This window comes from Larus michahellis, chromosome 1, assembly GCF_964199755.1.
Source record: "Larus michahellis chromosome 1, bLarMic1.1, whole genome shotgun sequence".
NCBI classification, from domain to species: domain Eukaryota; kingdom Metazoa; phylum Chordata; class Aves; order Charadriiformes; family Laridae; genus Larus; species Larus michahellis.
In genome coordinates, this window is record NC_133896.1 from 72308725 (window position 1) to 72324423 (window position 15699).

General features: G+C 40.9%; 1 protein-coding gene across 4 annotated transcripts in view; it reads left to right on the forward strand.

The window, feature by feature from the left end:
• Window positions 1–14772, forward strand: part of LOC141742768 (solute carrier organic anion transporter family member 1C1-like) — a 37943-nt gene extending 23171 nt beyond the window's left edge. For all 4 annotated transcript variants that reach the window (XM_074585902.1, XM_074585910.1, XM_074585919.1 and 1 more), the window contains 12 exons: window positions 4–136; window positions 2257–2372; window positions 3186–3332; window positions 3449–3547; window positions 4902–5147; window positions 6035–6199; window positions 6712–6907; window positions 8387–8549; window positions 9981–10165; window positions 11399–11463; window positions 12491–12608; window positions 13482–14772. In XM_074585902.1, coding sequence (XP_074442003.1) covers window positions 4–136; window positions 2257–2372; window positions 3186–3332; window positions 3449–3547; window positions 4902–5147; window positions 6035–6199; window positions 6712–6907; window positions 8387–8549; window positions 9981–10165; window positions 11399–11463; window positions 12491–12608; window positions 13482–13698 — 1850 coding nt within the window. In that variant the 3' untranslated portion in view covers window positions 13699–14772. The remainder of the gene's footprint in view (window positions 1–3; window positions 137–2256; window positions 2373–3185; window positions 3333–3448; window positions 3548–4901; window positions 5148–6034; window positions 6200–6711; window positions 6908–8386; window positions 8550–9980; window positions 10166–11398; window positions 11464–12490; window positions 12609–13481) is intronic.
• The last annotated feature ends 927 nt before the right edge of the window (window positions 14773–15699 follow it).

The following is a 15699-nucleotide window of genomic DNA, read 5'->3' on the forward strand; positions in this document are numbered from 1 at the left end:
CAGGTAACTTGCTGGTGATTGCATTTGTAAGCTACTTTGGAGCTAAACTTCATAGGCCCAAAGTAATCGCTGCCGGATGCTTTACTATGGCTTTGGGAAGTCTTTTAACAGCAATGCCTCATTTCTTCATGGGATAGTAAGTACCAATTAAGATTAATTTAGGTAACCTAACATTGGAATTGGATATTGCTGTCTGGTTTTTGAATGAAACTTGGTGTATATTAAGTCTTAGATTTCCAAAGGCCTATAGACCCTCACCTCCATGTGCAAGGAATCATGTTTGACACACACATCGCTGTTCATTTTGTCTGGTTGGAAAAGTATGGTTCTGTTGAAGTAAAAGTTCAACTTCTCAAAAAAAAATTGGAAAATCAAAATGCTTTAGATCTTAGTCAGACTTGTTCAGAAAAGAGGCAGAGAAGGAGATGATTTTACAAAATCACTAGATTATTTTTTTCAGGAGGAAACGCCTATGAAAATCTTATGAATATTCAAGGTTCAAATAAAATATATTGTGCTTCGAAAATCTCCAGCCATGGTACTATGCAGATGCTATTGCTTTCATGACTTATATACTCTTCCTGAATGGCTAACTATAAGAAAAACTTATTGGGAAAATCAGTGTTACCCTAAGAAAGTGACGTCATTTGTTGCTAACAGAGATGTCAGGATCATTTAGGCAGGAAAGTCAAACCATTATGAACCACAGTAAAATGGTAAGGGATATAGAATGCACCTATATGATTTCCAGAATAAGTCTGAACTGTTTTGAACAGGACCTCAAAACCCTGAGTGGGTAGCTTCATATTGAGTGGCATGTCTACCTGAAATAAGACTTTATAGTAACAGGTAACTCTCATGTAAAATCAGGGATTCAGACATCACTCATTGAAGAAACCAACCTACAAAGGTGCTCACTGGAAGAAATTCTGCTGCTTGAAAGAGGAAACCAGACCCTTGTTGTGTAAGATTGTGTATTTTGCTCTCCTGTGGCAAACAGCTGCTCATCACTCTCAGCTTCACGCAGAGCCTGCAGATGGCTCAGTGCTGGAAGAACTGGTACAACGGGTTTTTTTCTGTTCCAAAATGCACATGGCTGGTTAAACTGACCTTCCATGGCTGGTTAAGCTAATTTTTATTCATCTTCTCCAGGCTCAGAGATTTACTGCCCGTTACTTATATGCAATAATGTCTCTAGCCATAGCTTTGATACAGTGACAGCATAGACTGACATATTTCTGCTGCTCTCTTAAATGAATTAGCATAATTTTAGGTATACTACTGTAAAAAGAAAACTAAGGAACGCCTTTTTTTTTTTTTTAATCATGACAGTGCATGATTTGTATTTTCTACTGCTAAAGTCAAACTATGCATCTTGCTCAAGTTTCCACTGGGAAACTCACATAGTTTCTCATGTACCTGTTCCTGAATTTTTATGACGAAATTGTTCTGCACTGTCTGTCCTGATGAATGCTCTTTGTTTCAAGCAGAAAAATAAGCCTGCCTGATCTAACAGAGCCAGTCCAGTTCCTAGAAGCAGAATGTGTGCTTTACCGTGTTGTTCTCCTTAAGCTAATTGTACTTTGCACTTCAGCAGGGCTCATGTCTGGGAAAAGGATAATGCTAAAGCAGCCGAACAGTTCCAGCACCTGAACTGCTCAGCTGCTGACCCGCAGCATTGCTCTGCTCCTGTAAATACAGCTAAAGAGTGTCTTTTAGCCAATAACTTTATTCACATGCTGCTATACAACAGCTCTTGCTAAACCCCGGCCAATTATCAATCAGGCAAACAGGTACCTCTTGAGGATGACTTCTCCCTTCCTCACTCCTCTTCTCCCCACAAACCCCAAAAATCCTACGATGAAAAGCAGGACTCACACTCAAGACAGTCTTCTTTTTCTCCTTGACTGTGTGGTGGGCGTGGGGAGCTCACTTGAACCTGACTCTAAATTTTGATACTGACTGTTCAATTCTACCTGAATTACTTTCAAAAGTCCTTTTGAATTTTACAGCTTAAAATGTTACGTGTTCTAGACAGATGTTTCTAACTTTTCTTTGTTCTTCATTTTAGTGTTTTGGTTTTTCAAAATGGGCTTAAATAATCTTCTTTTTTGCTCTGTTAGTAGCTCTTTGGATTGATATTTAAAGAAAGATACCTTTCTCTTCGGGGAAACTGCAGTCAAGTGATTCCTGCCCTACTACACTAGTATTTCCCTCGTGAACACTGCTTCTAAACATACTATTGTGTGTTTTCAGCTATAAGTATGAGACAGCATCACATACGGCTTCTTCAGCCAACTTAACTTCAAGCATGAATCCCTGTTCCCTACACCAAGGTGTGAACAAAACCTTGTTGGAAGTCTCACGATCAGGTAAGGAACTGTAAGTGTAAGTACAAATAGAGGAGCTAGTTTTATCCTTGGTTGCAAGTGGACTAAATTATTGCCCCATGCAAGATGCTCAGTTCGATTTCTCTACCTGTCTGGGAAAATTACCAACACCTAAATGCACGTAGTGCGTTTAATTCTGAGAAGAAACCTCCAGAGAATACAAATTACTAAGATCCAGATCCCTAGTTTCCCATGTTCGTACTTCCAAATTATAGTAAAATCACCCAACACTGAAGGGGATGTTGAGAGTGGCTACAAAGAAATTTCTGAAGGGATTCAATTACCCTGGAGTGAGGGAAGTAGAAGAGACAGTGTGAAAGCATATGAAACTGTGCAGAGTTAACTGGAAATAAATGGAGATTTATATAATTTTCCCTTACTGTATGGAATATAGCTGTTTCACTTGTTGCTTTGTGCGTGACAGGTAGAGAAAGAGCCAAGCTGTGCCCCAGAAACCATCTCAAACTTCTAAAGTTTAAGATTTATCTTATATGCCAGATAATACATTGAGGACAATACCAATTGACATTTTTTTTACATGGGCATTTTTTCTGATGGGTGATACTTACCTGTATTTCTAGACACAAAATACAATGGAGGTGAAGGAAACTGTTATTAAAAGATTATTAAAAGGTAAAGTGTCGTTGATGGCCTTTCTTTAATCTTCCATAAGGATAATGCTGTTAATACAATAAATTTTAAACTACAATCACTTCATGTGCTGAATTTCCTGTGCTTTGTCACTGTTTCCCATTCAACTATTCTATTACAAAGACATTAACTCGTTGTCTGCAGGCTGTGAGAAGGAACCATCATCATATATGTGGATATATATCTTACTGGGAAACATGTTACGTGGAATTGGTGAGACACCAATAACACCATTGGGCATCTCTTATCTTGATGATTTTGCTAAAGAAGAGGATGTTCCTGTGTATGTAGGTAATCTCAACATGAAGTAAACTGATAGATTCTTAGTATAAGAGGTGAATCATCTTCTGCAGAAGAAAACATTCAGCCATTCAAATGTACTAGCATCTCCTTCATTATATTTTCAGCATGTTTGCACACAATAGCCATGTTGGGCCCAATGTTTGGTTTCCTGTTGGGATCTTTATGTGCAAAACTGTATGTGGATATTGGATTTGTGGATTTAGGTAAGCAAAATGGAGGTAAAGTGAAAGTAAACTAAAACCTGTTGCTAACAGGTTACTCTACGTACTTGCATATATTTTTTATTATATTAATTACCTTAATATAATTTATCTTTAATTTATATTGAGTTCATTAATTTTATTATATACTTTATTACAATTTTATTAAATTACTGGAAGTCTTTAGGGTAAAGGCAGAATTAGGCAGTGATCATATTTTAAAATTGTGTTTTAGGATTAACGGTTTAAAATACGTGTTTAACTTTAAAAATTAGCACCAAGAACTCTCACAGACGAAGATCTTTTACTACACTGGTGTCTTAATGAAAGGATTCTGCTAACATAGCAGTTTTACAGTTTTGGTGGATTATCCACCATTTCAACTGAGCATTTTGCGTTATTTACAATTCATGTCGTGCTTGACATGAACATTATACACTTTTTGCCAGCCCTTGCTGATTCAGATAAAAAGAAAACACAGGTATGTAATCACATCTGCAAAATGCCAGAGGGAGCAGGTGTGCCATGGCCCTGCATCCTATTCCCTTTCACTGGAAGAGGATGGAGGGCCATTTCTGAGGTGGTCTTTCCTGGCCAGCCCCGCTCCCCACCCGCTGGACCAGCCGGATGGGAATTCAGACAGCGCAGACTGGTGATGGCTTTTTCAGGAAAAGGCCTGGTGTAGCAGCAGCAGCGGATTATCCTGTTTTACTAGCATGAAAGAGCAGTTTTCAGATCCTCGGGATCCTGCAGCTAGATAGATGAACTATTTTGTCTTCGCCCTTTGTTAAGCTTGATTTTGCTTAAGCTTAAGGACAGTGAGCCAATGCCGGTCACACAGTGAAAAGTCTTATGGTGTTGGTCCACCACCAGACATGCCAGAGTGCAACAATCATAAAAATACAACCAACTACTCTTGTCTTCCTCGCAATACAAAGTTTAAAGTCATGGTTAATCTCACTGATGCCACAGAGAATGCCCATATGCTTAATAGTAATCAGAACAACTCAGTTTAGCAGATGATGGTCACAGCAGAAATGTATCAGCCCTAAAAGGACTCCATGCTTGAGGCCTGTCTGCTACCCATTTTGGTTTCCTATGTGTTGGATCAGGACCTCTGCGTTGCCATGTATGCCACAAAATGGCAGTCAGCATGTCATGTAGAAAGGCAGATGAAACATAACACCATTCAGGATATGATTCCTGAGGCTTTCACTGCATGAATGATCTGTCATTAGATGATTATTATTACCATTGAAAGTCAGACACTGTAAAATGTAGCTATTTTGTCAGCTAAAGGCTGGGAAGGTTCAACTTCTTCATTTAGGTAACTTGTATCTGTTTCCCTCAATTCTAGGAAGCATCACTATCACCCCACAGGATTCCCGCTGGGTGGGTGCATGGTGGCTTGGTTTTTTAATAGCTGGAATAACCAATTTCCTAGCTGCTGTTCCATTTTGCTTCCTGCCGAAGAGTCTGAAAAAGCCAGAGGAAGCCAATAATGGCAAAACTTCACTTGGTCTCTTGGAAAACATGGGCGCCACAAGGAAGAAGCTTTCTCCTGCAAAATCTAAGCCAAGGAAGTGGTCAGTAGTATTGAAAGGCAAGTGTTTCGAATTTGTATAAATGTGAAAAGCAATAGGCACAATGTACAGCAGGAAGGTAATAGTTCTGCAGAATGTTTTGCCTCTCCTGCACTTCAGTCTAAACCAGTCAGCTATCCCCAGGAAAGGAGCGGTCTACTGAAGATTATTAGAAGTCAAAGATCAAGAAGATCTCTGAGACTGTGAGGTTCTGTATGCATCACCTGCAATGCATCATCGCCTGATGGCACCTACCTCTAAAATTTTGTGCTGGAAGAAAACTGAACAGTGGAAAAAGTGTTTCTCTATCGGCATCTAAAGAAAATATTAGAAGGTTCCTTTCTCAATATGGAAAGCCAAATTATTTATCTGATGATCACAGAGCTCATGGAGACTCTGAAGCTCATTGCTGCCTGAGGAAAGTACAGCAGGCTTGAATATCAGCTCTGGTTGGGCAGTCGTGAAGCTAAGAAAGGAATGGAAAGGTGTGGGGAAGAGATAGCTTTGCATCATTAGTCAAATTCTCCTTTGTTCAGATCCCAATGGAAGACATTGGGCATCTCCACAAAGGCATCTCTCACTTAGCCTTGAACCTGTGATGATATTCCTGTAAGCTGAAAGAGTCTTTGTTCTGTGGTGTCCTTCAGTTTTCACGTGCAGATCTCACTAGAGTGCCCAAGTTTTAACCCATACTTCTGTCTTCTTTTAGGATTCTCTTCCTGTATTTCAACTTTTGGTGTTTTTCAAGAACCTGATTTTGCTTTCAGATACTCTGATGTAAATGAAGATCAGTATGACTTGCACTTGGACAACTGAGAGAAGGATTTTGCTCTAAGTTTCATAGATTACTCAACTGTAATTATGCCATGCATCTTTCAAAGCCAACTCATATATCCCTTTCTTTCAGATTTCTATACTTCCCTGAAAAAAGTATTGAGTAATCGAATGTACTTTACATTGTTGTGTTGCTCAGTGTTACAGTTCAGTAGCTTTATTGGGTTCTTGACTTACAAACCAAAGTACATGGAACAGCAGTATGGACAATCTACATCTAAATCTAACTTTCTAATAGGTGAGTTGCGCTGTGCAATGACTGCTTATGTGCATGGAGAGAAGTTCTGGCATGTTTTTTCTGGGACCGAATTCCTTGCAGAACAGTCTGATGTAAACGGTGATCTCTTCTGAACTTGAATTATACAAAGGTAGCATACAAACTACAATTTTGGTGCCTATAGGACCAGAGTACAGTATAGCATAGTATAGTATAGTATGGTATAGTATAGTATGGTATAGTATAGTATAGTAATAGTATAGTAAGAGCATCGCAAATATGCAATGAATGTGGTGTGGGAGTTTTAAATGCTGAAACATCTGACAAGCGCCTTGCAATGGAGTTAGGTTTTGAGGGTTAGGCACTTCAAAGATAGCATATGCAACCCAGGAATTAGGCTGAGCACAAAGCCACCTAGAGTCATCCTAATACAAAATGAAGCTGCCAGGGATATCAAGCTGAGGATAGAGGTCGGCTCTTAAACCCAGTGTTACTCTTTTATTTTGACATTCCCCTTCCGTTATCTCTTTCAGGGTTGACATCCTTACCTCCTGTAAGTATTGGGATTTTCCTAGGAGGGCTCATAATGAAAAAGTACAAAATGAGCATCATTGGAGCAACCAAGTTTGCATTTATCATGTCATTTTTGGCCTACACCATTACTCTCTTGCACTTTTTTGTTGGCTGTGAGAATCATGTGGTAGCAGGAATGACAGTGTCCTATGAAGGGTGAGTATAAAATGAAGAAGAGTATGTTTTTCTCTATGGCAGCAATAGTCCAAAAAAGGTACCAAGACATCAAGGATAAAAGAGGAACACGCTTTTGCAATGCTTAAGAGAAAGTGAACGCTACCATGTGTCAGCATTCTGTTAGTTTTGTTGGTCAGCAGAGTGTCAGCCTGCCGAAGCACAACACTGGTTAAAGATTAATTAGAAATACATTAGCGAAATTGCTAATGGTGGTTTGGCTGTATGCAGGATGGCATTGCTGTTTCACACAGCGCTATCCCTACACCAGAAGCACTTTACTAGCGAAGTGTATTCGGACTCAGTCAAAGGGTGAAGCGTCTGTAACAGAGGGCATTGGCAGCATATCCTGAACAGAGATGGAAAGACCGCAACATGCTAGACTCTCAGCCTGCTGTAAACCAAAATGAAGCTTTTATGACGACTGACGATGCTTTCTCCTCTCAAGAGAGAACCAGGGTTTACAAGTTACTGGCTGCTATTTTTTCTTGGAGTGAGTAAAGATGCCAGTACAGGGGATGGGTGCTAGCATCTGGCTGTCCAAGGGACCCAGCGACACACCAGCATATGGGTTGTCACTGCCTCATGTCCAGCCTGCTCAGAGTACCTCATGGCTAGTGTGAACCTGTCTGCGTCTCCCTGAAGACTCACCCGCAGTCCAATAATTTTTCACTATGATTCATTTATCAAGCCATACTGGTTCAGAGCTGAAAATGTGGAACTGGACAGGCAGGATGCCAAGGTTGTTTGTATTTATCAGAACTAGAGGACTAGTTGTTTGTTGCTTGTCCTATATCCTGCAACATTTTCACTAAGAATGCAAACGGTGGACCAGGGAGTAGGCTTAGTAAGCACTGAGATGAAAGAGATGGCAAGCACATAACCTTAGTTAACCCAGAAAGGAGAAGATGAGGGAAGACATCCCTCTTTGTTACAGATCTCAATACCGAAAGGATGTCTGAAAGTAAAAGGCAATACTGCATTCTCCATATCCTCTAGGAAGAGTTATGCTAGGCTTTAAGACAGGAGTGTTTTTAATTATGGATACCAGGAAATCTGGTTTCTATAATTGGTGTATTTTTACCAACAGCTAAATATGTACTTGATAAGGCTTTGTTAACTGTTGCTAGCTCTCTATACAATTAGGGGATAGGCGAGCTGACATCTCAAAGCCTTTCAGCTATTATATTTCTTTTCTGTCTACAGCTGCCACCAAAAATCAGTAGCAGCATTTTTATTTGTTTTAAAATTCTTTATAACCTAGTAATCGCTTTAATATCAGTGCAAATGAGCTGGAATCTCGAGCAAAGAGATCAACACTGTAGAGACTCAGCTCTGAAAACGTATGTTCTGGGCGTATGAGGTGGGTTTCAGAACAGCAACACTGTCACACAGAAGGGATTACACTGACCTCAACACTGAATTAAAAGTTCTTACACCTGTCTCAACTTAACTTCCAAGCAAACCCATTCCATACCATGAAAATGCCATATTTTCTGAGTGCAACTCTGACTGCAAGTGTGCCTCCAATGTGTGGGATCCTGTGTGTGGAGACAACGGACTCACATACGTTTCGGCATGCCTAGCTGGGTGCACAGCTTCGGTGGGACACGGAAAGAACATGGTAGGACCCTACTTCAGTTTCCTGGGTTTTGTATAAGCTTATTTTCCATGTAACATCTGTGATTTAGTAGTATAATGCATTTAAGGGAAACCAAAGTTACTGGGCACCAGTCAGTAAAGTATTTATGATTTCTGGCTACAAACAGCACAGAAGGCATAGGGATTTATCTGAGTTACTGTACATTGGGCAAAAAGCCCTAGGTCCTTGTTGTAGATCATAGCTTTCATCTTTTGTAAATTCAACAAGAGGGGGAAACGAACAATTCAGAGCGGTTACATGTCTGAAGTTTGTCCATGGCTTGCCTTTCAAAAACATCATTCTGGCTGCCCTGAGGTTTTTAGCCAAGTTGAAGTACACTAAGATAGTGTAGCATCTTCCCTGATGCCGATCATTGATGTGTAAATATGAAGAATTATTTGAGGGGAGGCAGCTTATTTCCTCCTTGTGAGACTCTGGAATGGCAGGATACTGCTTATTTTTCTGGCTGACTGATTTCTTCTCAGCACAGATTGCTGGGGATAATGCGCAGAGTCCCAGAGAGACAGCTCCAGCCCATGGATGTAAGCCTTCATTGGACTGTGTCATTCCCATGTTTTGTGATGCCAGATGATTACTCCAGTAGATACACGGACTAGAGCTGTCTCTTGCAATCAGACAGAATTTTCTCTCCAACAGATTTTTCCTTTATGGCTCGTTTCTCTCTGATGTCTACAGTCATCTTCTTGAAAAGACATTTTTTTGCTTAAAATCCTAAGGTGGGAGGCAGGGGAGAAGGGCTCAACAACTCCCATCACAGTGGAATTACCACCTCCCACACAAGTCCGTCTCTGTAGAGGTTAAGGTTCGCAGCTCACAGTTCCCTTTACCTCAGCACACCCTCAAGCTCCTCAAGCCTGGTTAAAAGCTATAGCTAGGAGCACCCAAGCTATCAGCTCCTACTGCTGATCTCAGGGCTCTGCATGAGCTGTGTCTTGGCAGGTAGCTGCTGATTACAACCATGAGATACCTCTGGTGGATCAGCGTTAGCAGAGAGGGACCCGTGATCCAGGTGCTTTTCACAGAGACAAGTGAGCTACCAGGTGGTGTGACCTAGCAGCAAAAGGCACAGCTCCCTGAGCCTCACTGTTCCCCCTCAGCTGCCCTCCAGGGACACAAAGGCTGAGGCCAGCCTGAGAGTTGCTGGAAGTACTCCAAACACCTTCCAAAAGGGGTTGCTATGTGGACTGGCAAAGACGTGCTGGCACAGAACATCCCTTCTGACTCTAAGCACTCTGTGGGAAAGAAAAGAAGAAGCTGCTGCCCACTGCCTCAAGAAAGGCAAATAAGATAGGAAGGGGACGCTTAGGAAGGCTTCAGGTGCTGCCTGTGTCTGGAGGCAGGACTTCCCATTGCATGACCAGTGTTCTACCAAATCTGCTTTGTGTCTTCCAGGTCTTCCATAACTGCAGCTGTATTGCAGCCAGCAATTCATGGACAGGAAATAACTCTGCCACCCTGGGGCAATGTCCAAAAAGTGACGATTGTTCAAATAAGTTTATTTATTACACAGTAATACAGGTCATAAGTGGCTTTTGTTATGCATTGGGAGGTACCCCAGCATACATGATTATGTTTAGGTAAGTAAAACTAACTCTGTACCAAAGGTTGAGGCTTTCCAAAGAGGGGATCAAAATTATGTTTAGGTTTCTCTCTTTTCCTTAGCAAAAAAGACTCTCTTACAACATAGCACGCTTTCTTTAATGAGCTTCGCCATTTCCCATTTGTTTCGTAGCTGTTAGCATCAAACCTTACTTTGCTGCTGTCTGTAAGTCGCTTCTAGTGTGTTGCTTCCAGCTACTGCAAAGTGGTTTCTCTTAGGCCTGTCATACACCCAGGTGTTCCAGAACATGTCCTCTTTCTCCGCTTGGATATTCTGGATGTATGGATTTTGAAAATGCCATGCGTTTGTCAGGATTTCCGGATGTGGCGTTGCCCTAACAGATTGTGCTTATGAAATGTCTGGAAATTCAGGACCTCTGAGGGCTCATTCTGAGGCTCCTGTGCTCATGTCTGTTGAGGTACACAAGTGCAGGCGTACCAGGATGCAATTTGGAACCCCATATACAAATTAGCACATACTTTTCATTAACCCGAAGAGAAAGCTCACTTGGTAGAAAAATGCATTAGTGGCAGATTTAGTGGCAGTCCTAAGGGAATGATGTCATCCTAAATGAGCATGGAAAACAGAATGCAAGCTCCCCTGCCTTCCTCATCTCTGTGAGACGTCTTTCTGAGTGTTGACCATGTTAGTATTTGTAAGGAGATGGCAGAGGCTGGATGCATAATGGATTCAACACCAGTGCCCATTTCTGACGCTTGGAGAGTGGTTCCCCAGGAAACAGACGGGCATATTGCCAGATGGCTTTGTCTAGTTCAAGATGTGGCACTGTACAGAGGAATGGCATTCGAGAATAGAAAGATGCTGCACTGATGCAGCTACTTGCAACGTTTTTGTCTTAGAGCAATATATTTCCCAAGAAGTGAGGAACGTATATGCCAGGGAGTTAAGGCACTTGGAGACCCCATTTCAATAAGACTAGGATAGACTGTGATTATGACTTCAAAATTTCACTTCTTTGATTATGCTTAGTGAATGGACTTCCCAGGCACTATGTGATGGAAAACAATAGACTAATTCACCTTTTTCATACCACTTAATGTATTTTCAGCAGATGTAGGAAGCACTCTCCTTCCACAGCTTGGCTTTCTATCATTAAGAGTATTAAATTCAGGGTAATTAACGGCAGTTTAATAGGCTTATCTAAGCACTAGATAGGCAAATAGCTCATACTTATCCCTCTTTCTTTCAGATGCGTTCAGCCAGAGTTGAAATCTCTTGCAGTTGGTCTATACACACTTATTATGAGAGTGCTAGGTAAGAGAAATGCTGAGGTGCTTACTCGTATGGCATTCAATGACACCAGTGCAACCACCATTTGTAAACCAGATGTATCCTTGAAACAGCTGTTAGATCCTGGCCTGTTCCTGAAGATGCTGGTTTTTTTCCTGAAGCCAACATGCTCCTCCCATTTAAAGAAGGGATAGAGTCACTGTCACCAATTCAAAAAAGCTGGCATTTGTCCTCAGCAACTTGGAGATCAAATCTGATGTGTTCTAAGGAACCTCTAAAAGGAGCCGTTTTCCCATCATACTCTGACCACAGCACTGATGGTCATAATACACAGTATAGATTGATTACTGAGTTCTGATTCTCACAAGAGCCCTAGGGCAGAGCAGGCTGAGAGTATACCTGCTTTCACAAAATAAACTATTTCCTATGTAAGAATGCAGGATGCTCCTGTAGGAACAAAGCTAATGTGAAACATGGTCCTGTAAACGCTGAAACTTGGATTCCGCTGAAGTTAATGCTCGCCTTTATGTCAGCAAGGCTAGGATTTTGTCCCACCTGTGCCATGTTTTGCAGTAAAGCATAAGCTCATATCTGGCGAAGTCACACTAAGGATTTTGGTTGCTTTACCCTCAATCAGGCAGAAAGGACTATCCACTAGTGAGGATAATTTAGGCTATACATAGAAGAGGGAACTATGCATCCGTTCAGTGCTCCAAATGTACAACCAGTCCAGCTCTCCCTTGCAGGAGCTGAGCATGCGCTGGAAGCCAGCGGTGGCTCTCGGAGCCATGCTTGAGAAACCAATGGCCGTGACTATGAGCCTGGCCAAACCCATCAGACCACATTTCCTGGGGACTGATGATTGTCACGGCACAGAGAGGGTATCCTTACAGTTACTCTGATCAAGGGAAGGAAAAACTCCCTCCAGTCCAATCCGCCTATTGCCACTATTGCAGCATGTAACTTGCCACTAGGAAAGTATAAAGCTGATTTCTAAAAAGAAGTCTTTTCCTGTGTTATCTTGAGACATTTTTCACCTGTTCCCATGCAGCTGGGATTCCAGCGCCGGTTTATTTCGGTGCACTGATTGACAAAACATGCTTGAAATGGGGAAGCACAAGCTGTGGGCAGCGAGGGGCTTGCAGGCTATACGACTCCGATGCATACAGGTAAGGCAAATTAAGGTACAAAAAGCCTTGCGCATTTCCTCGCTACGGATAGACATGCTTTGTTCTGTTATACTGTAGTGTGTGAGGCCCCTGATCAAAAATTATGGTCAGATCCTGACTCTGGACTCAGATTTAGGTCGGTCCAGAATTCCTGAAATTGAGAAATCTTAAGACCACATCTTAAACTCTTAGTTTTTCAGTCAGTTCTTATATTGTACAAAAATCACTTAAGATCAAGGAGAAACTTTCTGGAGTTAAATATGTATTTTTAACATCCTTTGGGTCAATTTAGAAGACCGAGGTAATTGCATGATTACCTTATTTGCAAGTAACTTTTTCATACTGGCAAGACTGTTAACTTTGTACATTGTCCATGTTTGAGAGAAAAATAAATGAAAGAAAATCATACTGAGCAGCTGAAGATAATTGATTAAACACAAACAATGTCAGTCTCCAGAAGGAACATTCCTGATATTTTTCTGTTTAACCCAAACCTTGGGCACTTCTGATGTGGGTGGTTTTTTTACATAAAATAGCCCACTCTAGAGATCTCAATATTTATGTAGCCCCCAAAAGTCTAGGGCCTTGAAGGGATATGAAAATCTCTAGAAACAAAGGGAAGAGGATGGAAGTTTCACTTCGCAACTATCTTCATAAGCAAAAAGAATTTTGTCAATTCTTTAACAGATGTTTTTGCAAGCAAAAATGTCCAGTTTGTGGTACCATTCACAAAGAATGAGTTTTAAATGTTTTCCACTAAGCTACTATGTGGTTTTGGTATATATGTGATCCTGAGAAGTCACTACAGTGATTTTCTTCAGTGTCTTTGAAAACTTCAATGCCTGGCACTATCTTCTATGCTCTGTCCCACAGGTATGTCTTCCTTGGTTTAGCAGCGGTGTTAAGAGGTCCTTCCTACTTGATTTCAATTGTTTTTTATATATTGATAAAGAAACACTTTCAAAGTAAGAACTCCAGGCCTATAGAGAATGGAGGAATAGAGGATGTTCCTATGAATAAAGAAGATAATTGCAAGATCAAAGAACGTTTGCCAGGTTCTCCTGATGCAGAGAATGAATCTTGTATTTAGAAAGCCATTTGGGCCAGTGTCACATGAATCAGGACGGCTTCTTTTAGAAACAACTTTCACAATGTTACGAATAACTAAATAATAAATAATAATACTGTCCAGAAAGTAAAACTAACAGTAAACCTGTGATCAACAACAAGAAAAACTAACATACAGGTATGAAAGTGCCTTACGTGTACCTGGTTACCAATAAGAGACAGAACAAGTTACATGAACCGAATCAAATTCTCGACAGATAAAAGAAAACCTTCCTTGGCATTTCTGATAGAGCCAGTCTGCAGTTTTTAAAGAGGTCAAAGATGACTGCTGGCAGAACAGTCACATGCCAAAGGCCCACAAACTGTGTTGCTGATCCTGTACACAAATCCATGCAGTAGACTGCCGTGGGAACGACAAGCTCAAGGCTAACAGCAGTGTTCTGATTTCATCAAATTTATCAGCATTCACCACAAAACCAAAGCCTTTAAGCAAAACGTTTCCACCTTATCTAAATGAATCATTGCAACAGTTTTCCATTGCAAAATTGACAAAAGCAAAAATTTTTCCGAGAAGCGTTTTATCTCAGCTCAGCTGAAAATTTTATGCCTACTGGAAACTACAAGTAGGTTGCCCTAAAGGAAATACTGTTTTTAAAAATCTCAGAGCTGTAGAATTTATTAAAACTAATTTTTTTTTTTTTCAGTTAAGTGACTATGAACCATAAGAAGTAATCTCAATTTTGTAGCGATGTTGTTTTTCTAAGCAAAATCCGTCCAACGTATGCTGGTGGCTTTATTGCTATGCCTCATGCTGTCCAGCAGAGGACACCCAAACAACACCGTTGCCCCTGTGACTACTGCAAATGCTCCACGTAATTTGTCAGGCTCAGTCTTTACTGTTCTGGGAGAAGTTTCAGGATCAGGCAGGCAAAACACTCACCTGTGTTTTCACGCACCTTAAAACTTTCTCAGCCCAAGCCTTTAGCTCATATATTCAGAGTCGCTTTCGTGTATTTTCCAGTTTGCGTTCGTCACATTTGCGTCACTCGGAGCTTGACAACTGTTGTTACTTTAAATAAAAAGATGTGTACTTGCGTACCGTTTCCCAACAGTGATTGGATTTGCCGGTTGATACTTTAAAATAGATGCTCAAGGCTCAGTGGGATATGGTTAGTAGACATGTTAGATAAAAAAAAGTTACAGCAAGCCAAATGCTGAGTTGTTCTAAGTGTTGTCTGTCATGACAGTCACTTAGTAGTGATTGCAGCAGCTGAAGGAAAAAAGAACGGGGCTTTTTTTCCAAATGAAGTGATATTTACTGGAGGCAGAGATTCTCCATCTGGCAAAATTGATATGACGCTGCTTTGTCTTTTCTTACACTTGCATTTCTAAATGTTTTGATATATTCAGATATAGCCGTGGGACCTAAAGGAATGAACCACCTTACCTAAGTACGGAACTTGGGAGTGAGTTTTGTCAGGGAAACTAATTGCAAGTGCCTAGTTCTGTTTGTCTTTCAGCTGCTTTGTCCAGATGATATTTTTTTAACATGTTTTGGTGCGCATGGAATTTCCTATGGTGTCTTTAAAAGCCAGGGGTTTGGGTGAGATATTTCTAACCGACACTCTGTAACCTTTGAAAACATATTTTATGCAACAAAATATACCAGTTTTAACTGAAAACGAGAGCTAATTCCAGATGACAGATTATGAGAATTATGCACGAGGAATCAATGATGTCAAAAGAAAGTGTTATGGCCTGCAGCAGATTTAGGAAGCTATTACTCCAGACTCATGTGGCCAAGGAGGTGTCAATAAACTGGCCTCTTTGGATACAGAGATGAAGACTGGTACAAGAAGGTGATAACCTGCTTATTGATGTTTTTTTCCCTTTCGTGTGGAATAAAGAAGTCAGGGTGCAAAGCCCAGCTGTCTTTGTGTGCCACAGCAGCTCAGTACCTGAGAGAGAGAGAGAGTGAGCAACACTTTGATTTGTTGTCAGCCTTGAAAAAATTGTGGCCTTC